This window comes from Primulina eburnea, chromosome 4, assembly GCF_022965805.1.
Source record: "Primulina eburnea isolate SZY01 chromosome 4, ASM2296580v1, whole genome shotgun sequence".
Lineage (NCBI taxonomy): Eukaryota > Viridiplantae > Streptophyta > Magnoliopsida > Lamiales > Gesneriaceae > Primulina > Primulina eburnea.
The window spans coordinates 36,746,400-36,771,855 of NC_133104.1; the positions used below are offsets into that span (position 1 = coordinate 36,746,400).

At 36.5% G+C, this 25,456-nt stretch overlaps 1 protein-coding gene across 1 annotated transcript; it reads left to right on the forward strand.

Annotated features, from left to right (window-relative positions):
* Positions 1-3,198: 3,198 nt before the first annotated feature.
* Positions 3,199-23,717, forward strand: LOC140831052 (J domain-containing protein spf31-like). The gene is made up of 9 exons (XM_073194764.1): positions 3,199-3,359; positions 4,044-4,134; positions 4,242-4,302; positions 4,459-4,536; positions 5,232-5,305; positions 22,336-22,449; positions 22,525-22,632; positions 23,291-23,329; positions 23,420-23,717. Exons 1-9 carry the CDS (start codon positions 3,256-3,258, stop codon positions 23,504-23,506), a joined length of 756 nt encoding a protein of 251 aa, XP_073050865.1. The 5' UTR covers positions 3,199-3,255; the 3' UTR covers positions 23,507-23,717.
* Positions 23,718-25,456: the final 1,739 nt, after the last annotated feature.

Below are 25,456 nucleotides of genomic sequence, written 5' to 3' on the forward strand. Positions count from 1 at the left end.
ATGACTGTAATTCAGTCGTACGAAAACCATAACATAAATAGTATTGAATGTCACATGCCATTTGTCGTGTTTAAAAAATGATAAAAAAAAATCCTTCAACATCGACATTCAACACCCAAAATATGTTTGTTTGTATTATCTGAACATTTAGATTTGCTGATAAAATGTCTTCAATAGTTAAGGAAAAAAATCCGAGGTAATACAGTCGTTAGTTGTGAGGGCGTTGTGCTCATGATTAAAATTTAATTATCAAGCAACCATGATTTATTAACATAAAAATAAAAAAAAAATTCAATTTGGACTTACAGAAATTTCGGCATGACCTCTCACAAGTAGAAAATCCCAAAAATTTCAACAACACAATAACATTTATATACTCGAAAATAGAGTCCAATAGATCAAAGAGAATACCAATTGCATGCAGAACTGGCTAGACTTGATTACACCAAATAAAATCTAACACTAAAGTATACAAACATACAAATACGCGTGGCATCTCCGAGGAAAATGACTCAATACATAGTATAAATATCTGGGGACAATAATTACAATACGACTCGACTCACTGTGCTCAACTGGTAGATGCTATGCTAGCTATATCAGAACAACATGTATAACCTATTATGAAATTACCGAACAAACCTCGGCAACCTCTAGTGACAGAAGTCAAACTCTAGTATGAAGATCAAATAAATTACATCATATATAAATGACATATAATGTAATAAATGCAATGCATGTAGGTTACGAAATAATCTCGGATATCAAATTAAATCCAATGAATCTATAACAACAATTTTTACCATATGTGTAAGGGGTGCGACATATCAAATATGCCCTTGGCCCTACACATCTGCGTCAAGGGCGACGGTCTATAGAATTGCTCGGCTTTTCCGCTAATCATCAGAGGTGTGACACTAACATACCCTTGGCTATGATGTCTAAATAACTCATCCAAGAGTACACATAAATCTCGGAAACAACTGAGTCATGACTCAATATGAATGTGTGCTCAACCATGTATATAAATCCACGTATTATTCAAATATAATTTATGTTTTGTTTTATGAAATTACAAATAATCCTAAAATGCATTCCAATAACACAAAGAGTACATAATCACACAATTCACATAAAATAAGTCAATTCACATTAATTAAATTACACTTCGCTATAGACGTTGTTTTAAATTAATCCGTACCTTAGCCAAAAACTTACAATATGACAATAATTATTTATGGGCTTCCTGACTAATCCAAACTTATGGCAAAAATCATTATTTCACATTAACTTATATTATTATTCGATAATCCAATACTTTAGCCATAATTCTAAAATCACTCTTCAGGCTTATAAAAAATTTCAACTCTTCGCAAAGTCCAAATTATCCATTTATTTAACCTACTAAACCAAAATTACTCGATAATATTCAAGGTGAAATTCGGAAATCACAATCCAACGAAATTTGAAATTTTCGATAATGTCTTAATAAATTCCGAAATTAGCATTTAATATTTCCAATCCATTAGATATCCAACACTCAATTTATTCAAATCCTAAAAATTCGAAATCCGGTCTTCTTTCTTTTCACTTCAAACAAGAGGTAAAAAAAAAGCAAAATACAAAAAAAAGGGAATGAATAGCGCTGAAATTCTGAAATAATTCTTCGAATAATTTCTGAAATTTAGAATATACCTCCAATAAGCTCAATGAATCACTTATAATCAATAACACAATAAATAAATATATAAATAAATAAATAAATAAATAAATATATATATATATATATATATATATATATATATATATATATATATATATATATATATATATATATATATATATTATCATCGAACCAAATATCAAACCCAAATAAAAATTCGAAACCCTATAATTTGGATATAACTTCAGTTGATTCCATTAATAATGGAGCTAAATTCGACCTCTACACACTCTAAGGAAGAAGAAATCATAGAAGGTAGAAGCTGAAAATTCGAGCGTATGCTCGTGTGCAACAACTAGACATAAAATAGAGTTGTGCAGACGACTCAGTTCTCGCTCCTCGGACCGAAATCCAAGAAGTAACCACTTGGGCTAGCTCAACGAGCTCCATAGACCTGCTTTTGGTCGCTCTGGTTAAGTCGATGCTACTAAGAGAGCACTGCCTCCACATGATTTGGATGAACAAGATTCACACACATATGTGATTTTAAAAAATTAGTGGACCTCGTGTATGTGTGACTAAATTTGAGCCTTGATTCTATCATATGGGTAGTGCCCCTACATATAGGATGAAATCAACCGACTTCTCTGCTTCTACCGTCTTTTTTTTTTATTCTTTTATTTTAGTATTTGGGTTGGGCTTTAGAGTAATTGGGCTTGAAGAAATTGGGCTCTCATATCAGTACTTATTCAGTAGACAGACGAAGTTACATTTAATTCAGTGAAGACTGTCATCGCGAGTTTGGTAAGACCATATTCAGATCTTTTGGAATATGGGTGCTGAAATTGTTTGTTTGCTGAATTTTATCAACTTGAGTTTTTGTACAAACCCTCCCAGTGAAATATAAAAAATACACACTTCTCCCCTGTGAAAATTATATAGATATTTTAAACCTTAGCTTCTTATAAAAGTTGCACGAAGATCTCTTACACCAAATAAAATTTGGCGAGCTGAAGTATTTTGATATCCTATAGAGAAGTTGTAAAAATGATCAGAGGGCAAAACAGATAAAAAAAAAGTAATTTTTTATAAGTCATATTTTAGGCCCGTTAGACTAGTTCAGATGTTATCTACGCAATATTTTGTTATCTAATTTTAGTCTATCTTTATTTTTAAAAATAATTCACTTAGGGAGATAAATTTTTAAGAAAATGTTGACCAGATCTATTTCCCTAAATATTCATGATAAATACTCGTATTTTGTTATCTAATTATAGTCGATCATTATTTATAAAAAAAATGACTTTCTGCCATATATTTCAAATATATTTAGAGAGATATTTTTTTTAAAGAAAATATTGAGTGGGTCTATTTTCTTAAATATACCCGATAAACACAAAACCACTGGACAACTAGAAGCGCGACTACGAGTTGGTTGGGCCTTTGCCCGAATCCTAAAGCCTGTGTAGTAGACCAAAGATTTGGGTTGGGCCTTCTATTAGCCCAACAGCTTTGTGATCTTTTCTTGATCGATCGACTATTACGTTCCACATCGCAATCAGAACGGAGAACTCACTCGGGGGCAAATCGCGATGGGTGACGCCGCCGCCGCTGCTCCGGCCGCCGACGAAGAACTGCTGCTTAAACAATTCTTTTCAGAAGTCAGCGAGGTTGAGCGCGACAATGAAGTTAAAAGGTTCCCATAATTATTATGAATGTATTTAGCTTCAAAATGATTTATTTTACTTCGTTTCATTGTTTTGTTTGCCTTTGGTAAAAAAAAATTCCTCAGACCGATGAAGAAAACATGCTTAAGGATTACCTATTGCATTTGAATACGATAATATTTGGTATATTGCTTTGTAGTTCGGGCATGTATGTGCTTTTAGATTAGTATTGAAATGAAATGCGAGGAGCGGAAGATAAACTTCGATGAAAAATTCCGTGGATATTTGAATGTCAGCTCAATGACAGTTATTTTGGACTTTGTCGTGGATTAAGGTTTGATCGGATATAATTAGATGTTGCTGATTCAAATTTCATACTACTTTTGAAGCTAAAATATCATTAGAATTCAGGCTTCTAATCGACCATCTGTGTAGTGTTGGCGTGCGATAATATAGTTTAAGAGTACTAAATGGACTATTACAAAATATAAATAGCAGACTCGACTGAGAGCCCGCTTTGGATATAAAATATTTGTTAAGTATCTGGTTTCTTCTTAGTTAAAATTCTTTGATCTCTTCTTCTTCTTTTTATTTTTTTTTCTTATTCCTATTTTTTGTTACCTCCTCTCATGACTAAAGCTAGCTATTTTACACTGTAAAGTATTATTACACTTCTGCTGATGACATGTTCTCTAACTTCTTGGTTTCTGTAGGATCCTTTCATGCTTCAAGTTAAATGCATTTGAATATCTTAACCTCCCATTTGATTCATCTTTAGATGATGTGAAAAGGCAATACCGTAAGGTTATTTCTTTCACAATCTCAAGCTATTAAGCCATCTGTTCAATGTTGATTATCTGGTATTTTTGGGTATCATACAAGTGTTTGACATAACTTTATCATCTTAACAGTTATCTTTGCTAGTCCATCCTGATAAATGCAAACATCCACAAGCAAAGGAGGCATTTGCAGGTAAATAACCCTAAGCTACTGTGTAATTTGCTAAGGCAGTCTTGTACACTTCTACACACTTTGAGATGAATTTGTTGTCGTGAATTTAATTTTGTTTGTTAATGGAAAATTCAATTTGTTAGTTAATTTGTTGACATTGTTTTATCTACCTTACAGCTTTAGCTAAAGCTCAACAACTACTTAACGACTCTCAGGAAAGGGATTATCTTTTGAACCAAGTTAATGCTGCAAAAGGTTAGTGGTTAAGCTTACTTGTTTGTGGAAGAGGTGGTACTAAAATTACTACTTTTTAGTAAAATGAGTAAATTAAAGATTATATAACTGCTTGTAGCTTGATATTCAGCTTTATGAGTGGAACGCCACTCGTATTAATGTTTTAAAATGTGAATTATTCATTTACTTTCAACAAGGAGATCTAGTGCCACTGTACCAGTGATGCCCACCCCCTGTAAAAGCAAATGAAAAATGCCTATGGCATAAAATGATAAATAGAAAAGCAGGCGAGCGAAGCAAGCTTTAACAGTCCGTCCATGACCTTAATTATTTAATCGTGTGACAATACTCAACATTACTGAAGTTCTCTAGTCGCAGCAGTTCTTTCTTGTAGTAATCAAGTGATCTCCTGTTTGATCATGCTTCCCATTCGTACTCTACTTGAAGAAACTATGAAAGTGTTTATTTTCCTTATGTATTAATAAAAAAGGCCATTGTTTCTCGAGCGTTTTTTTTCAACTTTGTTCATTTCATAACTGATTACATGTTCCTGTTTGAAGTTCGATATCCTCACCCAAATGTCCTTCAAGTCAAGTCTGGATGAAGTTATCCATACACCAATAGAGCGTCTCTGTTGCTATTTATGTTTGTGGTAATAAATACTATGTTGTGCTGATTAATCTGTAATGCTGCTCTCTTCTGAATATGTAATGCAGAAGAACTTAGAGCAAAGAGAAAAAAGCAGCTGAAAAAGGACACTGCTTCCAAGTTAAAGTCATTAGTGGATGAGGTAAGGTTGATTTGCTCCAATATTGATATTTTTACTGGTTTCTAACATAGAGATTGTTGATCAGCATAAGTTATGATCGAGCAAAACTTGCACAGTAAAATCCCCAATAAAAATATGATTTTGTATGCTCAAAATTAATCGCAAGTGCACGATGTCAAGTTATAATATAGTGTACAAGAGTACGAGTATCGTTCCACTGAAGACTGTGCTTAACAATTATTATTTTCAGTTATTTAACATTTAGCAACGAAAATTGAGTTGTGTGATTATTCCTACTATACTCAAATAAATATGTAATTAAAATGATTCAACAAGTAATGAATGAAAATTTAATCTAAAATGTTGAGTTAAAATTCAATGAGAAAAGGATTTGTTGGGAATCTCGGTTCACCTACCCCTCGTTTATTTATTAATTCGTTCGATCGTGATCTACGCTTCCGACAGGATTTCCTAATCTATTGAACACACTCTCTCGAGCTATGCCAAACTAATTCTACTCAATGAAGTAATTAAATGTCTTTAATTATTTATCAAGAGCAAATCACATTTCGATCTATGAAATCCCCTAGTTTTCGACCCTAAGGACTATGACTATCCGCACGTATCCAATTTCATATATCTATGTAAATTGTAGATCCGCGGATTATACTACTCGATCCTATCACTCGTTATTCTCTCGAACTCACTCGTGATATGAAAACATCGTTAAAGTTAGCTACGCTTTAATGACACAGTAAAACAGTAGTAAAATCAAGAATAACGCACAATCGAAATATAAATTAATTCAAATCAAGGTTCGGGGTAGGATCCCCTTAAATCCCAACAAATATTAAAGTTTAGCTACTAGAATTCATAATTCAACTAAGCAAAACAATGTTTAAAAGATAAAAACTAAGGTAGAAATACTAGAAGTGACGAAAAACGCGAAGAACGGTGCCCGGAAAATGTCGAATCTTCAATCCAAGCGCCCCGTGCTCTCCAAAACTCTTGACGGCTGAAGAATCCAGTCTGAATAGGTCCCCCGTCCAAAAAAACCGTCCACCCCTATCATCCATCCTCCGAAATAAGGAAAAGAATCGAATGCAAAATCTTGCCAAAATTAGGTGGCGCTCGGGCGGTAGAAAAGTACCGCTCGAGCGCCACACCTTCTGTAAACTTCCTTGAGGTGTGCGGCATTCGCGCTCGGGCGGTAGAAAACTACCGCTCGAGCGCCGACTCTTCTGTAGCTTGGCCTTTGTAAAGCATCTCTCGCGCTCGGGCGGTAGAAAGTTACCGCCCGAGCGCCGACCTTTCTGTCGAGTTGTGGACTTGATCACCTTTCGCACCCGGGCGGTAGAAAATTACCGCCCGGGCGCCGCTCATTCTGTCCGTTGCCTCCTCTTTTGTACACTTTGCTCCATTTTTTGGTTTTCCGGCCACTTTTCCTTCAAATTCGTCATGCCCGAGTGAGATATGATATAATGCAAATGTTTACTCTAAAATGAACAGAATGTGATTGAAATAAACGTATGCACAATGCAAAACACACACAGACTAATGCAATAAAACACGTAAAAACGACACATATCAACCCTCTCATACTAACTTTTGCTTGCCCTCAAGTAAAATAGGTTATAGACCGCAATCAAACACGGAACAAACACAAAGGGGAGGGTACCGAAACAACTGAAATGATGGTGAAGTAGCGAACCGGTATCTCCTGCCTCAGCGGGTGTTTGAACCACATCCCCTTTGCCAAATCCCAACATTCATCAATACCCCTTTTAAAGCACCTTATAACATTTTGATTTGACCAGAAAGTGTGGTTGTGTGTGTGCTGTGGGTCTCACTAGCTCGTGCTTCAGATAGTTTTATTCGCAAATCATGCGAGTCTACCAAATCAACAGTTCAATGCAAGTTTCCCTATCCTGAGTTCTGTTTCTAGTCGTGACCAACAAGTAAACACAAAGTGACAAAATTTCAAGGTTGTACAACAGGACTTTAGGGAGTCAATATCATGAGGTTTCAAATGGCTCAAAAAGATGGGACGTACACTGATCATTTTCATTATGCACTTGTCAGAATTTTTATCTGACATTCTCAACGCCTTACATCTCCATCTATTTAGCTTTGGGATATGATTTCATCTCTTTTTGGCTCCCCCACACCTTACATCCCCTTTTTTCATTCACAACTCTATTAAATTTTTTTTTTTTTTTAGTGCACAATTTTCTCAAGTGTACTCCCTAGGTTTTGAGTATATGGAACGTTTGTTTTTTTTTTTTGGCTTAGGGGTAACTCTTGAGGTATTATGCACAATTGGGACAAAAGTTATTCCGGTGGGCTCAAGTGATCTACTCTATTTCATATCACTGGTCGGTCACGACTGTCAACAAAAATTCACTCAAGTTCAATTTGCATCTCATGTTTTTCCAGTTTCTCCCATAGATTCTTAAACTCGACTGTCGTTAACACTACTCATAACACCCACAATGTATGCATATGGAAATTTTCAATTCACTGGGGTATTTATAACGAGTGATAAGACTAAGTAGAATGCAGTTCATTCATCCCACAATCATCATCGGCTACCAATTTACTAGTTTCACCATTACTGACACTCATGCAGGACACTTACGAACGTAAACAAATAAGAAGGCGTGCGACGACCCCCTCATACTAGACGTGTGCAATGTCCCCATTGCACAAAAGACGCAAAACACAGAAATGCAAACACAAAGGCAGACTAAGAAACATGAAAGCTAATAAGCATGCTAGACTGAAACAACGATAAGAAAGAAAACAGAAAGCGGTAAAGAAATAAAAGTGCGAAGAAGGGGAAACAGTAAACTCCCTGGTCAAGACTCGTCGTCGTCGTCGTGCTCGGGTGGTGGCACTCCGGCAGCGTCCCCCTGCTGAAAATAATCATACTGGAACTGGAATGAGGGAGGAGGTAGCGGAGTCGGTGGAATGGTTGACGGGTCAACGCCCCCGTGCACAAGCAAAGTAGCGCATCATGGAGTCAATGTGAGATAGATGGTCCGTGACGTAGGAGTTGAGCTGACTCTGATGCGCTTGGAAGGCGAGATTTTCATCCATCTTATCATTCTGAGTTCGCCTGCGGGGTTGTGGTGGGAGGCGGCGTGGGACGGTAGTGCTTGATCCACCGGCTTCCTCCGCCCGAGTGGGGAAGTCCGCCCGTCGTTTCGCTCTTTTTCTCTGTTCATCCTCCTGACAAATTGGCTTCATCGGTTGAAGCCACTCCTCGTCGTCCCGAAAGTTCACCCCGGCCCGTGCACATAATTCGGAAATGATGGTCGGGAAGAAAAGATCTATGTGGCTGTTGTGGGCACTCAGTGTGATTTGCGAATCTATGAGTTTTCCCTACATCGATGTCGTCTCCTCGGTGCAACGCAAAAAGTAACACCGCACGCTCCTTTTGCACCTCGCTTTTAGTGCGAGACTGGCATCATCCGTCGGGCCACAAACAAATACCATAAGGCAATATCAGCTCTCAAGTATTTCTCATCAAAACAGCTCGGGGATCCACCCTAATGGTTTCCACATCGCACCCGGGTGGCACAGAGTTTCGATAATCAGGTTGTAGTCGGGATTAACCACCAATGCCTGGAAATTAGAGTTATCGACCTCGGCCGTTTCCAAGAGGGCGTTAATCGTGGCCGAATCAAACGGCACAAGTTTTCCTCTCACAAATGCCCTACTATCAGTTCGTTCAACGGCATTGGCGTAGAATTCCCTGACCACCGACACCACAGCCGCCTTAGGTTGCTCGCTAAATTTGTCCCATCCCCTTCTTTCTAATTCCACAATAGGTGGCATGTATCTATCTTCAAGAGTGCGACGAAATCCCCTCTCGGCTATGGGATTTCTATGTATTTTAGCATGATCATATCTCTCCCTAGCCGCCGCACTTACAAAACGTGTTCTATCAAATGAGGAGGAGGAAGAGGAGCCGGGGTTACCTTTTTGCTTCTTGGGAGCCATAGAGTTTGAAGATGGAGATGGTGGGTGACCGGAGAGGGTTATTCTTGCTTCTTACGGAGGGATTCGCCTTGTTGCCGGAGAATAGAATGGATATTGAAAGCCTGCACCACAAAATTGAAAGAACAAAATGAGGGTAGTTAGGGATTTGGAGAGGGAAGTTGGGGAAATTTCGTGCAGAATGAAGAAAGAGGAAAGGGATTTCGCGACTTAAAAGTAGTCGCGCTCGAGCGGTAGAAAGTTAGCGCTCGAGCGCGAACCTCTCTGGAATTTTTTTTCAAAGGTATGCGCTCGCGCTCGGGTGGTATAAAGTTACCGCTCGAGCGCCAACCTCTCGGGAACTTTTTGATGCTTCGGGCGCGCTCGAGCGGTAGAAAACTACTGCCCGAGCGCCGAGTTCTCGGGAAAATTACACTTCTTCTTTTTTTTTTTTTAAATAAAACAACAGTAAATAAAATAAAATATGCTGACACGAAGAAAAAAAATTAAATTAAATGCAAGAGAAGGGAAAGAAAAGTAAGTTCTCAATTTATCGTCGAGAGCTAGACTGTCGGCCGGTCTCAGTTCGGCATGTCTTGGAACCGGGTGATTCCAAGTTGTGGCTCAACTGTGCCACCCATGTAGTGCTTCAGGCGCTGGGCATTGACCGTGAATGTCCCATCCTTCCCATCTTTCAATTCTACAGCTCCCGATGGATAAACTTTGGAAACCACGAATGGACCAGACCATCGTAACTTCAATTTTCCGGGAAACAGTCGCAACCGGGAGTTGTAGAGTAGGACACTTTCACCCTCTTTAAATTCTCTTTCGATGATCCGCTTATCATGAGCCTTCTTTGTCTTTTCTTTGTATGACAGTGCTAGATCATAGGCCAGATTTCGGAATTCCTCCAACTGATCTAGTTGAAGCAAACGCTGTTCACCTGCATCAGTAAAATTAAAGTTCAGTGCTTTTGTGGCCCAGTATGCGCGATGCTCTAACTCTACAGGTAGATGACATGCTTTACCAAACAAAAGCCTATACGGTGTAGTGCCTATAGGTGTTTTAAAAGCAGTCCTATATGCCCAAAGAGCATCATCTAATCTCACCGACCAATCCTTCCTACTGACACCTACCACTTTCTCCAAAATTCGCTTTATCTCTCGGTTAGACACCTCCACTTGCCCACTCGTCTGGGGGTGATAGGGGGTAGAGATTTTATGTGTGACACCATATTTGCTCAAAAGTTTTTCAAATAGTTTGTTGCAAAAATGCGTGCCACCATCACTAATGATTGCTCGTGGTGTTCCAAATCGGTTAAAAATGTTTTTCTTTAAAAATTTTAGGACCACTTGAGCATCATTAGTGGCATACGCTTCCGCCTCTACCCACTTAGACACATAATCAACCGCAACCAAGATGTATTTTTTCGTGAAAGAACTGGGAAACGGTCCCATGAAGTCTATTCCCCACACATCAAAAACCTCACATTCAATGATATTATTTAAAGGCATTTCATGACGGTTAGAGATGTTACCTGACCGCTGGCATTTATCACAATGTAGCATATAAGAACGAGCATCTTTAAAGAGAGTTGGCCAATAAAAGCCACATTCAAGTACCTTGGATGCCGTCCTTGTTGGTCCGAAATGACCACCTACCTCACGGTCATGGCAGTGGCGCAACACACCGTCTTATCATGGAATCTGCACAAATTTTAAACAAAAACGGTTCCTCCCAAAAATAGTATTTCACGTCAGAAAAGAATTTCTTTCGTTGGTGAAACGATAGGTTTGGTGGAGGTGTGCCTGTGACAAGAAAGTTAGCGAAATTTGCATACCATGGACAATGTTTCATCTCAAATAGTTGCTCGTCAGGAAACCAATCATTAATAGCTTGATCTACGCATTCATTACTAACAAGCTCTAGTCTAGATAAATGATCCGCCACCACATTCTCAACACCTTTCTTATCTTTTATTTCCAAATCAAACTCTTGTAACAGTAAGATCCACCGAAGTAAGCGTGGCTTTGCATCTTTTTTAGCAAGCAAATATTTCAGTGCAGAGTGGTCTGTGTAAATAATGACTTTTGACAAAACAAGATATGCATGAAATTTATCAGTGCAAACACTACTGCAAGTAACTCTTTTTCAGTGGTGGCATAATTTAATTGTGCTTCATCTAGAGTCTTACTTGTATAGTATATAGTGTGGAATACCTTGTTCCGTCTTTGGCCGAGGACAGCACCAACCGCAGCATCACTGGCATCGCACATGATCTCGAAGGGCAGATTCCAATCCGGTGCCACCAAGACAGGAGCCGTCACCAAGCGCTCCTTTAAATCCTCGTATGCCTGCAAACAGTTAGAATTAAAATCAAAGGGCATATCTTTCATAAGTAGAGAGGATAGAGGTTTGGCAACTTTAGAAAAATCTTTGATAAACCACCGATAGAAACCGGCGTGGCCTAGAAAACTTCTAACTCCCTTTATTGAAGATGGTGGTGGTAGGTTCTTTATGACTTCAATTTTTGCTTTGTCCACCTCAATTCCTTGCTCCGAAACCTTGTGCCCTAAAACAATTCCCTCTTGTACCATGAAATGGCACTTTTCCCAATTGAGCACCAAGTTCGTCTCCTCGCATCTTCTCAACACGGATCTCAAATTCTGCAAGCACTCATCAAACGTTGCACCAAAGATAGAAAAATCATCCATAAATATTTCAAGAAGGGTTTCAATCATATCATGGAATATAACAGTCATACAGCGCTGAAATGTAGCAGGTGCATTACAAAGACCAAAAGGCATTCGGCGAAAAGCAAACGTGCCATAAGGACAAGTGAAAGTGGTTTTTCTCTGGTCCTCAGGTGCAATTGTGATTTGATTATACCCCGAATACCCATCTAGAAAACAATAAAATTCATGCCCCGCTAATCTCTCCAACATTTGATCAATAAAGGGAAGGGGAAAATGGTCCTTACGGGTGGCATCATTCAACTTCCTATAGTCAATACACACTCTCCACCCCGTAACAGTTCTCGTGGGAATAAGTTCATTCTTTTCATTGGTGATCACCGTAATCCCACCTTTCTTAGGCACACATTGAACCGGACTTACCCAAGCACTATCAGAAATAGGGTAGATAATACCTGAATCGAGAAGCTTAATAGTTTCAGCTTTCACTACCTCTTGCATCTTTGGATTTAGTCGTCTTTGAGGTTGCACGAGAGGTGAGTACTTTTCTTCCATCAAGATTTTATGCATGCATATCGATGGACTGATTCCCTTGATGTCTGCCATCTTCCAAGCGAATATCCTTTTGTGCTCTTTGAGAACTTGCAGCAATTTGTCCTCCATAGCATCTGTCAAAGCACCAGAAATAATGACAGACAACATGTTATTCTCACCTAGGAATACGTACTTTAAGTGTGGAGGTAAGGGTTTAAGTTCAAGCGTCGGTGGTGTAACGCCCCAGATTCGACGACTGTCCTCACTGTATCAAGACTGGTCTTTCCAGCGTGCTTATGTCCTCACTCACACGCACCCTGAGAAACTTCCCAGGAGGTCACCCATCCCAAAATTTCCCAAGTCAAGCACGTTTAACTTTGGAGTTCTTATGTGATGAGCTACCGAAAAGAAGACGCACCTTCGTGATATGAGGAGTACCAATCAAATCTTTTAAGCCATCTTCAACTGTACAGTCCATTACATTGAACAGTCTCGGATCCCTCTCATTCCCGTGTGGGATCGGTTCATTCATGTTCCCTCCACCTAGAAGCCTGCCAGGAGCCGCTCATTGTCCGTGCAACTGATGGCACCGGCGATCACCCCCCGCCCTCTTCGGCCCCGGGCCTCACAGGTGGCTCCTCGATGCTCGACTTTGGAGGGATCAAATCTCTGCGCTCTCCTAGATCTTCCAGTTTCATCCTCATCGGCCTTCTCCATGGATGGTTGTCATTGAAGTATGCCACTATTTCAGCTTTTTCGTCGTCCAAATCCTCTTCTCCCAATTCAGTAGTGATAGCAGCCTCCAAAGGATCTCTCAACGCATCCTGCACATAGTTAGACACAAAGGCATCAATTCTATAACAACTATTAGAATACAGTGTGTGCTTAAGTGCATTAAAAACATCAAAAGTAATCTCTTCCTCGCCCACTCTCAATCTCAAATTCCCTTCTTGCACATCAATCAGTGCCTTGCCAGTTGCAAGGAACGGCCTCCCCAAAATCAAGGGCATCTCCATATCCTCCTCCATGTCTAGCACCACGAAATCATCATGAAAAATAAACTTATCCACTTTCACTAGCACATCCTCAATCACTCCGCGGGGATACTTGACAGATCTGTCAGCCAGTTGCAAGGACATCCTCGTCGGCTTAGGCTCTCCCAACCCATGTTTCCTAAACATAGATAAAGGCATAAGATTAATATTTGCACCAAGATCATACAAAGCTTTGTGAAAAACAACATCACCAATCATGCAAAGAATAGAGAAACTCCCTGGGTCTTTTAGTTTCGGTGGGATTTTGCTTTGCACCAAAGCGGAGCAATTTTCAGTCAAGTTAACTGTCATGTGATCCTCCAACTTCCTTTTATTAGCGAATATGTCCTTCAAGAATTTAGCATAACTAGGCATTTGCATTAAAGCATCGGCGAAGGGAATATTGATATGCAATTTTTTAAACACCTCGAGAAACTTACCGAATTGTGCATCTAGTTTTGCTTTTTTCAATGCAGCAGGAAAAGGAGGAGGTATAACAATTTTAGGTTGTGCAGTGGGTGCTGGTGTTGAGTTAGAAGACTCACCTTTGGATGTCTCAGTCGGTTCATCCGGTATTTGAATTTTTTCCTTTCCCTTTGACTCCAGAATTTTCCCACTCTTCAACTCAATGGCCTTCACTTGCTCTTTTAGATTAGTCTCGGTATTACTTGGCAAGGTGCCCGGCTCTCTACTTGCTATCATCTTGGCCAACTGTCCAATTTAATTCTCGAGCCCCTTTATCGATGCATCTTGGTTTTGAAGTCTAGTTTCAGTGGATGAAATAAACTTAGACATCATTTGCTCCAAGTTGGACTTTTTCTTCTCTAGGAGGATCGGATTTCCCATATTGTTGTCCTCCTTGCGATCTATTCTGACTGTTTTGACCGCCCCATGAGAAGTTGGGATGTTGCCTCCACCCAGGATTGTATGTGTGCCCGCAGCTTCATGGTCTTGGAGGGAGGGAAGTATTTGATGAGAAATGCTTTCGCCATGTCCTCCCATGTAGTGATCGACCCTATAGGCAAACAATTTAACCATGCTTTAGCTTTATCACATAAAGAGAAAGGAAACAAACGCAACCTGACAACATCATCAGAAACTCCATTGAATTTAAAAGTATCGCAAATTTCAAGAAAATCTGCGATGTGCGTGTTTGGGTCATCCATTGCAGTTCCTCCAAATTGGACTGTGTTCTGAATCATCTGGATTATGGCTGGCTTGATTTCAAAGTGATTTGCCCGCACGATAGGTCTCACAATGCTAGGGCGTGCACCGTCCAAGGAAGGTTGGGCATACTCTAGCATTGGTATGCGACGTGGTATCTCAACTTGTCTATTGTCATGCTGTTCCTCTCCACGTTCTTGCTCGTGTCTTTCCATCAGTTCTTTAAGTCTTTGTTGTTGTCTCCGCCTTCGGAAAGTTCTTTCAATTTCAGGATCAAACTCAAGCTCCACGTCAAGTGACTTTGGCATGCACTGGAAGAAATATCTGTAATAAAATATGGAGTGTTAGCCGAAGAGAAATAAAAGAATGCTAAAGAAAATAACTAAAAATAAAATTGTAGATTAACAGTCCCCGATAACGGCGCCAAAAACTTGATCGAGCAAAACTTGCACAGTAAAATCCCCAATAAAAATATGATTTTGTATGCTCAAAATTAATCGCAAGTGCACGATGTCAAGTTATAATATAGTGTACAAGAGTACGAGTATCGTTCCACTGAAGACTGTGCTTAACAATTATTATTTTCAGTTATTTAACATTTAGCAACGAAAATTGAGTTGTGTGATTATTCCTACTATACTCAAATAAATATGCAATTAAAATGATTCAACTAGTAATGAATGAGAATTTAATCTAAAATGTTGAGTTAAAATTCAATGAGAAAAGGATTTGTTGGGAATCTCGGTTCACCTACCCCTCGTTTATTTATTAATTCGTTCGATCGTGATCTACGCTTCCGACAGGATTTCCTAATCTATTGAACACACTCTCTCGAGCTATGTCAAACTATTTCTACTCAATGAAGTAATTAAATGTCTTTAATTATTTATCAAGAGCAAATCACATTTCGATCTATGAAATCCTCTAGTTTTCGACCCTAAGGACTATGACTATCGGCACGTATCCAATTTCATATATCTATGTAAATTGTAGATCCGCGGATTATACTACTCGATCCTATCACTCGTTATTCTCTCGAACTCACTCGTGATATGAAAACGTCGTTAAAGTTAGTTACGCTTTAATGACACTGTAAAACAGTAGTAAAATCAAGAATAACGCACAATCGAAATATAAATTAATTCAAATCAAGGTTCGGGGTAGGATCCCCTTAAATCCCAACAAATATTAAAGTTTAGCTACTAGAATTCATAATTCAACTAAGCAAAACAATGTTTAAAAGATAAAAACTAAGGTAGAAATACTAGAAGTGACGAAAAACGCGAAGAACGGTGCCCGGAAAATGTCGAATCTTCAATCCAAGCGCCCCGTGCTCTCCAAAACTCTTGACGGCTGAAGAATCCAGTCTGAATAGGTCCCCCCGTCCAAAAAAAACCGTCCACCCCTATCAGCCATCCTCCGAAATAAGGAAAAAAATCGAATGCAAAATCTTGCCAAAATTAGGTGGCGCTCGGGCGGTAGAAAAGTACCGCTCGGAGCGCCACACCTTCTGTAAACTTCCTTGAGGTGTGCGGCATTCGCGCTCGGGCGGTAGAAAACTACCGCTCGAGCACCGACTCTTCTGTAGCTTGTCCTTTGTAAAGCATCTCTCGCGCTCGGGCGGTAGAAAGTTACCGCCCGAGCGCCGACCTTTCTGTCGAGTTGTGGACTTGATCACCTTTCGCGCCTGGGCGGTAGAAAATTACCGCTCGGGCGCCGCTCATTCTGTCCGTTGCCTCCTTTTTTGTACACTTTGCTCCATTTTTTGGTTTTCCGGCCACTTTTCCTGCAAATTCGTCATGCCCGAGTGAGATATGATATAATGCAAATGTTTACTCTAAAATGAACAGAATGTGATTGAAATAAACGTATGCACAATGCAAAACACACACAGACTAATGCAATAAAACACGTAAAAACAACACATATCAACCCCCTCATACTAACCTTTTGCTTGCCCTCAAGTAAAATAGGTTATAGACCGCAATCAAACACGGAACAAACACAAAGGGGAGGGTACCGAAACAACTAAAATGATGGTGAAGTAGCGAACCGGTATCTCCTGCCTCAGCGGGTGTTTGACACTTTGCTCCATTTTTTGGTTTTCCGGCCACTTTTCCTGCAAATTCGTCATGCCCGAGTGAGATATGATATAATGCAAATGTTTACTCTAAAATGAACAGAATGTGATTGAAATAAACGTATGCACAATGCAAAACACACACAAACTAATGCAATAAAACTACGTAAAACGACACATATCAAGTTACTTGCTATACACGTATAGAAACAGTATGCTAACCTTCATAATTTTTTTAGGTAAATCCTTTTCAACTTGTCACCATGCATCTTATGCCTATTTATTTTAAAATCCAATATTTATTCTTTTTATGGGTGTGTGGAGAAGAATAATTTTATTATTCTTAAATATTAAAGATAAAGAAAAATAATAACAGAAAATAAAATTTTTCTTTGATGCATTTTTGTACAAGGGAACTGAATTTATGGGAATCCCAGCAACAAAAAATAGAACGAATAAAAAATCATATCTCCTCAGTCAAGGGATTTTCCTATGTATCAAATTCGCTTAATAATTTGATTTTCCTACGCATAATGAGAACGTCTGCTAATTGGCCTCATGTGGAAACATATCGCTTGTAACTCAGGCCGCTATCCAGCTTCTCCTTGTGTTTTGTTTGATAATTTGCACTGCAAGTCTGGAATATGTGCAACTCTGATGGCTTAGTTATTGTCACAGTGAAGTCTCATGGGTCCCCTCCTTTTAACATTCAGAATCTAAGGTTTTCTAGGATAATCTTCCCCTATAACAATTCAGTCTCTTTATGCCATTGCCATAAAGTTTGCTTCTGCACTTCACCGGTCTACCACATTCTGTTTCTTATTGCTCCATGATGGTCGGTTGAGATTTATCTTCGGTCTACAGGATTTCCTGCATGTTGAATATCCGAAAATTTGATTAGGATGGGCATTTGAATTATTAGATTAGATAAACATCCATCTACTGTTTTTATGTTTTATACTTTGGATATATTAGATTAAGTTGTTATCCACAGATTTGATTTGTATAAGACTATAAGTATAGGTTGTACTTCTCGGTTCATTAAGTGAATAAGAATTCATCTTCTTCAGCATATATTCTATTACATATAACTACACTGCATAATACGCATCGGTGTAGGCTTCAAGAATGAGTTTAGAATCCCTCTTAAACATCATCCCCTTTACTGGGTGAGATTTCAAGTAGTGGAGTACTCTGCAGATGACCTGTAGGTGAATCTCCTTAGGAACATGCATAATTTAACTAACGACATGAACAGAGTATGCTTTGTCTAGTCGTGTGTCTGCAAGGTGGGTGAGCTTCACTACTAGTCTTGAGTATATTTTTGTCCAGTGCTCTTTGTTCAACCGCTTCTCCGAGTGTGTGGTTCTTGATTGGCGTTGCAACTGGTTTGCTTGTTGTCGTGCCGGTTTCTCTTAGAAGATTGGTTAATAAATTTTTGCTGAGTGCTGGAGATTCCCTATTTCAAGTAAGCAAAATCAATACTTAGAAAGTACTTAATCTTTCCTAATCCTTTACTTTGAATTCCTTGGCAGGCACTATTTAATGCTTCTTTTCTTTCGTATCATCATAATATCATTCACATAGATTATCAAGTCCGTGATTCCCCTTAAGCTCAAGTGCTTGGTGAAGAAAGTGTGACCTCAAATTTGCACATGACCAGTAGCCAGCATTACTTTGGTAAATCTTTCGAACCACACACTTGGAGTTTCTTTAAGTTGTACAAAGCCTTATTCAATTCGCATACTTCTGTCAGCTCCACTAAATCCTATGGGAATGCTAATGTAAATTTCTTTTTCTCGTTCCCATGGAGAAATGTGTTCTCCTTTCCAATGCATCCATCTCAACCCTCAATCTTTCTTCCATTCCTCTTTAGATAATGAGTCGGATAAAGTGTTGGGAATAGTGATTTCATTTAGGTGGTGTTTAGTTGGTATGATAAATATGGGATGGGATAAATAATATAGCCCCATCCCATGCTTGGTTTAAATTAAATATCTATATCAAATCCTTGGGCCCACTAAATTGTACTGTACAATATTTGATTATTAATCTTATTCTAAAGTTGGGTTAACTATCTACATCTATGTTGAAGAAGATTTCTCATAAAATTCAAATATACCATTTGAAAGTCTATAACAAATAAAAAAGAAAACAAGCTATCTCTCGGATCTCTTGATACTAATCTATCATTCACTTTTTAATCTTCTATTCAACACATAAAAGTTTCCAAGGTGGATGATTAAGTTGATTCAATCGTAAATATCTAAATTTATAATTGTCAATGTGCCTCAGCCACCTGGGCACCGCATGGGCGGTTGAATTTTTTTAGTAATTTTTATAATAATTATATATAATCATGTAATGTAATTACAAATAATCATCATTTTTTGTGTAATATATCTAATTAAATAATGTTTTATGTATAAAAAAATTCATACAATATATTACAATCTAGACAAATTGCATATAAATATGTAAATGCAAACTAACAAGATAATTAAGGTGGTGGTTGATGGCGTCGTCGCCTAGAGGCGGTTTGAGATAGGTGGTGGCTGATGGTCGATGATACTTGAAACCAAAAGCAAATAAAAAGAAAGTGAGAGGTGTTTTTGTTATATTTAAAGTATTTTTGATTGACTTTGACTGGTTTTTAAAATTATTTGATTTTGACAATTGCCTAGGATTTTAAAATCATTGACAATCTCTGCCACCTGCTCGCCAACCTTTGTCGCCTGCTCGCCTGTCTCGCTCGTCGGATAGCCTTGGACAGTCTATAAAGACTGCCTACCGCCTAGGCGGCCACTCATTTAGAACACTGATAATGGTCGACCTGTGAAAACTTAATGTGTTTTTTATTAACAACTAAAATATCAGTCTTATTACATAAATCAAGTATAATTATAATTATAATGATTAGATGGTAAGACTGCAATTCATTTGTTAATCATATCTCAATCTTGATAAATCAAATCAAAAATATTATTTTTATAATCACAGAATAACTTATCCGTACATATTTTATAGCTCCAAAGTTAACACAGCCTTAGTGGGGTGTATTCAATTCAGAGTTTTGATGACTTTTAATGATTTTTTTAAATGATAGACTTTTATGGATTTGATAAATTTTTATTGACTTTTATGGAATCTCACAGATTTATAAACAGATTTATGTGGATTTATGTAGACATTTTTGCAAGATTTTTATAGACTTTTGTAGATTTTTTTTATAGAATTTTATAAATTTTGTACTTAACTATAATATGTGATTTTTTATTAATTTCTTTGAACCAATAATTAATTGACATATATAACATATTCAATTTGAAATTATTTTTAATATTTATATTAATAAATAAATTTATTTATTTAAAAGTTAAATCGTTTAATCCTTACGTGTATATATATGTGGGTTTATATGCATGTTTGTAAATTTTTTAAAATACATCAATTGATTAACATGTAATCTTATTTTTAAATTGATGATATAAATGTAAAAATAATATTATTTATTATTGTGTGAATATAATTTTGTATAAAAATATCATAGCTTACATATTAATTAAAAATACGAAAATGAATTTAAAAAATCATTGTTGTTACGAAACTATTCAATTATTAAGAATTAAGCAACATTTTTTTGATCATCTTTTATTATTATTGAATATTACATTAATTTGTATAAATCATAAATTAAAAATCACAAAATCAATTCTATAATTCAAAATTTCCCCGTGTTATTAAAATAAAAAATTATTAAATGAACAATCAGCCAAAAAATGAAAAATTTGAAAAAGAAAGATGAAAATATATATAGAGATACATTTCGAAAATTTGAGAGAGTAATAGAAATAGATGAGAGGAGAGAAGATATGAAGATATGTGATGTGAAGCGACAGAGAGAGAGTTAGAAGTTTAAAAAATCCATTCAAATCTTTGGGGTGAACCAAATACAATTTTTTACAATTTGTAGTTGTACCTTAGGCTTTAATGTTTGTATGTCAATGAATTCCATGGAGTTATTAAAAGTCCATGGAAAATTTGAATACCTGTAGACTTTTATAGAGTTTATAAAAGTCAATGTTGAATACCACTTGACTTTTTAAAACTCCATGAAAGTCTATTTTGAATACCACAAGACTTCTATAGAGTAATTGGATACCTCTAGATTTTTAAAATCTACAAAAGTCATTAAAAGTCAATAAATTTCCCACGTTGAATACACCCCCCTTAGAGTTGGGAGAAAATTCTTATGGGTTGGTGAGAATTTTTGACGGGCTACGAAATGAGACAAAGGGTATAGTGATGTCTTGATGCACTCTAGGTTCCTTTCCTCAAGATTATGGTAGTTTTTGGTCAGTGGTTGTGGGTACATCAGTCCGAGATGTAAGAGGTGAGTTAGGTTAGATACTGTCTCATTTCTAGAAGTTGTGGAAGAGAGCTAAATAATTACAGAAAACAAATTATTCATGGATACTTTTGCTTTACAACGGAACTGAATCTATAGAAAATTCTAGCTACAAAATATAGAAATAAACAAAAATCAGATTCCCTTGATCAATCGTTATTAAGTATCAAAATAGATCCCTTTAAACAAGGGATTTTTGTGTTATCAAACTAGATCCCCTTGGTCGAGGATTTTTCTAGGTATCCTAATCTATAGTTATACACTAAGTCAGCCCACATATCAAGGAAACGAATCATGTCTTTCCACAGGATGTGATACTTGCATAATCCCACTGAGTTTCTGTGTATGCAGAAGAATCAAAATTAGCAATGGCAATGGGCCGGGACGGGGGCGGGTTTGCCATTACCATCCCCATCCCCGAATTCCATCCTCACCCCCATCTCCGCCCCATCTCGCTTTTTCGGGTTCAGGGAATCCCCAAACCCGAAACTTCGGGGATCAACTTCACATCCCCGTCCCCATCCCCGTTTCAAAAATATTAATATGACAAGACGATAATGAATTCGGAGATTTTCTCAAATCAAAAGTTATTATTATCTATTATTATTAGAGATAATATTAATATTAATATCAGTCTCAATATTAATAATAATGAGATTATTAATATTTTAAAAAATAATAATATTATTATATTATTAATATTAATAATACTATTATTTTATTATTGATATTATTTTTATTATTATCTATTATTATTAGAGATAATATTAATATTAATATCAATATCAATATTAATAATAATGAGATTATTAATATGTTAAAAAATAATATTATTATTATATTATTAAATCCCATACCCGCCCCGAAATCCCCGAACCCGTCCCGAAAATAATATCAATAATAAAATAATATTATTATTTTCGGGGATTTCGGGGATGGGGATAGTAATCCCATACCCGTCCCGAATTCCCGAACCCGAAAAAATCGGGGATCCCCATCTCCGTTTCGGTTTTTCCCCGCGGGTCCCCAAAGCCGTGGGGAAAGTTGCCATCCCTAATCAAAATATGCCTCACACACTATGTGATAGACCTTTCTTCTAGTGATTTTTTCGATGACAAGCAAATGATTTTTCTTTCCGTTTTTAAATGATGATGCAGGGAAAATATGAGCAGGAGTACGAACGATCAGAGGAATTCCAGCAGCAGCTAAAATTGAAGGTTCGAGAAGTTTTGACAGATCAAGAATGGAGGAGAAGGAAGATGCAGATGAGGGTATGCTGCATCACTGCTTGTGTTCTAATTATAATAATTGCTTATTCAACATCATGCTTTCTTTGAAACTTGTAGATATCAGAGGAGGAAGGCAGATTAAAGAAAGATGAAGAAGAAACAAAGGAGATCTGGAAACGGAAGCGTGAACATGAGGAGCAGTGGGAAGGAACAAGAGAGCAGCGGGTTGGTATTTCTTACGTGTATCATTTAACATAACTGTGAATCATTAACTTGGTTTTTTATACTATATAATGTAACTCTATTGTTTTTTGGCTGTGTTTGATTACTTATATTCTGATTGCATACTCAGAGATGTGATTTTGTTTTATGGGGTTCCTTATTTGGCTGTATCATATTTGGGGGTTACCATACTTTGGAAAGCGGATGGAGTTAATACTAAAAATTGAGGTCCTAATTCTTCCTTTTTATGAAGTAGAAAATCGAAAGGAATGTATTATATAATATAACCGCTGAAACTAATGCCAAAAGACGCAAACCTCCCCCCACACCCCCCTCCTTTTTTTGCTCCGCTTAGCCTTGTCCTCCTCTCTTTGTTACCTGGGCCTCTAATGAGTTACAAACATAGTTCAAGAAGGTAAAATCTTTTATGATTCCATCATTTATGATTGAGTTGTGAAAACTTCTGCATACGTATCCTACCTCAGAACCCAATTCTTTCTGGTTAAAGAATCTCTTTTTATTTGCTTAGGAACAAATAGGATATTAAAAAATCTTGTATAGTGAACCTCCTACATCTCATTGGACTTGACATACAATCCTTTGATATCTCTGATGCCAGTGTATTTATTTGGTTTCTGGCTTCGTTTCATTTTATTGTCAGGTTTCTAGCTGGAGGGACTTTATGAAGGGTGGGAAGAAGGTGAGATATATATGTACTTCCATTTTGTCATACCAAGAAGAAATACAAAAGAACATGACTACAGAAAATTTTGTTTCCGTGCTTGTATAGGTTAAGAAAGGAGAGCTTCGACCTCCAAAGCTCAAGACGGAGGATCCCAACAAATCCTACGTCCAAAGGCCAGTGAATCGAGGTTGATTAAGTCGGTACCTCCCTGTACCTCTGAAACGTATAAACCAAATGTACTTTTAATTGAGAAGCCTTTGAAGGCACAGTGCTAGCATTTGTATAACCTGTGTTTGCTGTAGGCTTATATTGTGCAGCTTACTTTGAGAAATACAGTATTTAGTGCAGAACATGAATTTTATACTATTATCCGGTAACAATTGGCTCTTGCTATATATATATATATATATATATATATATATATATATATATATATATTTATATTTTGAGAATGACCTCTCTTTTGCATTTATTTGATAGGCCTATGAAATTGCCATATGCTTCATGTCTTTTTTCAAATGTCGCTCATTTTCATGTCTTATTTAACGATGTTCGACCATCATCTTAATTCATTGTTACTAAAAATAACTGTTTTATCATATTTTAAAATATTTCATCATTGACTCGAGATGCTCTATTTTTAAGATAGTGTTATTTATATTCCAATTTGTTAACCACACTCTATTTTACGTATTTAGTTCATACCGTGACTAATGATACTTTTTATGACTCATATTAACCTTTTAATATAATTACATCCTATTAAAGTTCTAGTAAATAATGCTTTTTCGTTTGATTTATATATATATAAATATATATATATATATTTCCATACATTTTTTCCCTCATTTGTTTTTGTTTTTTCCAATTTAATATTAATAAAAAGTTATTCCAGAACTTGCTATTTTTTCATGTGAATATGATACATGTAATTATTTTACTACATGATAAAAAAAAAACACTTGATTCTTAAAAATTGATTATTTTTTCCTGTAAACAATATACTATGTATTGAAAAAAATAAAATCTATGGATAACATATTTTTTCTGATTATCATTATTATTTTGACTATTATATATATTTTTGAATAGTGATTATTATTAAATAATTATACATCATGATTTTTTTAAAAAAATTTACCGATATAATGTAATTTATTGAGTATCATATAATGCATGTTATAATATTATTATTTAAATTAAAAAGGAGTAATAAAAAAATGAAAAATCTAGCCTTTTTACTTTTTAAAATATATAATTACTATGATTCAGTCTAAGTTAAAATTAGTAAAATACTTTTGAATCCAAGCTTTTTCATGTAAAGGAGAAAATGTATTGAAATTCCACGTATTCATAATTGTGTTGAAACAACGGTTGCCAGTTTACTAATTTTTTTGATTTATTTAATATTTTTATTTGGGCTGAGTTGTTCGACTACATTTTAGTTCGGTTCCAGATAATAATTCGAACCAAGCCATAATATATTGCTTTACAAAATTTCAAACAAAATGAAACATTTTTTTATAATCAGGAACAAAAATATTGTTGGTTTCGGTTTGGTCTAATTGAATTATTAATTTTCAATTTTGAATTTCACGTTAACTCAGTTCATTATATATTGTAATAAAAAATAAATAATTGACATTTGAAAGAAAGTCGAGTAGATATTTTATTTCATTGTGCAATTAAATGATTATAAGTAAAATATCATAAATTAAAATAATTATGGAGGTTCCAAAATTTTGCAATTTTATAAAAACATAAACTTTTATCAATGTGATTATGTTTAGGCAAAAACTTGTGTGAGACGGTCTCACGGGTCGTATCTGTGAGACGGATCCTTTATTTGGGTTATTCATGAAAAAGTATCACTTTTTATGCTAAGAGTATTACTTTTATTATGAATATGGGTTGGGTTGACCCGTCTCACAGATTAAGATCCGTGAGACGGTCTCACATGAGACTCACTCTTATGTTTATTTGATCTAAAATCTGCAATAAATAAATTATCATGTTATTGGATGTCGCTATTAAATAAAAACTAAAAATCAAATATAACATTTCTCTGTTTCAACTAGGGGTGTTCATCGATTGGTACGGTTTGGTTTTCGGTTTTTTCGATTTTCCAAATATATAATCCGA

Coding starts and splice junctions, on each gene's coding strand:
- LOC140831052 (XM_073194764.1), top strand. CDS start 3,256: ATGGGTGACGCCGCCGCCGCTGCTCCGGCCGCCGACGAAGAACTGCTG. Junction 3,360..4,043: donor CGCGACAATGAAGTTAAAAG/GTTCCCATAATT, acceptor TGGTTTCTGTAG/GATCCTTTCATGCTTCAAGT. Junction 22,450..22,524: donor GAAGGAAGATGCAGATGAGG/GTATGCTGCATC, acceptor TGAAACTTGTAG/ATATCAGAGGAGGAAGGCAG.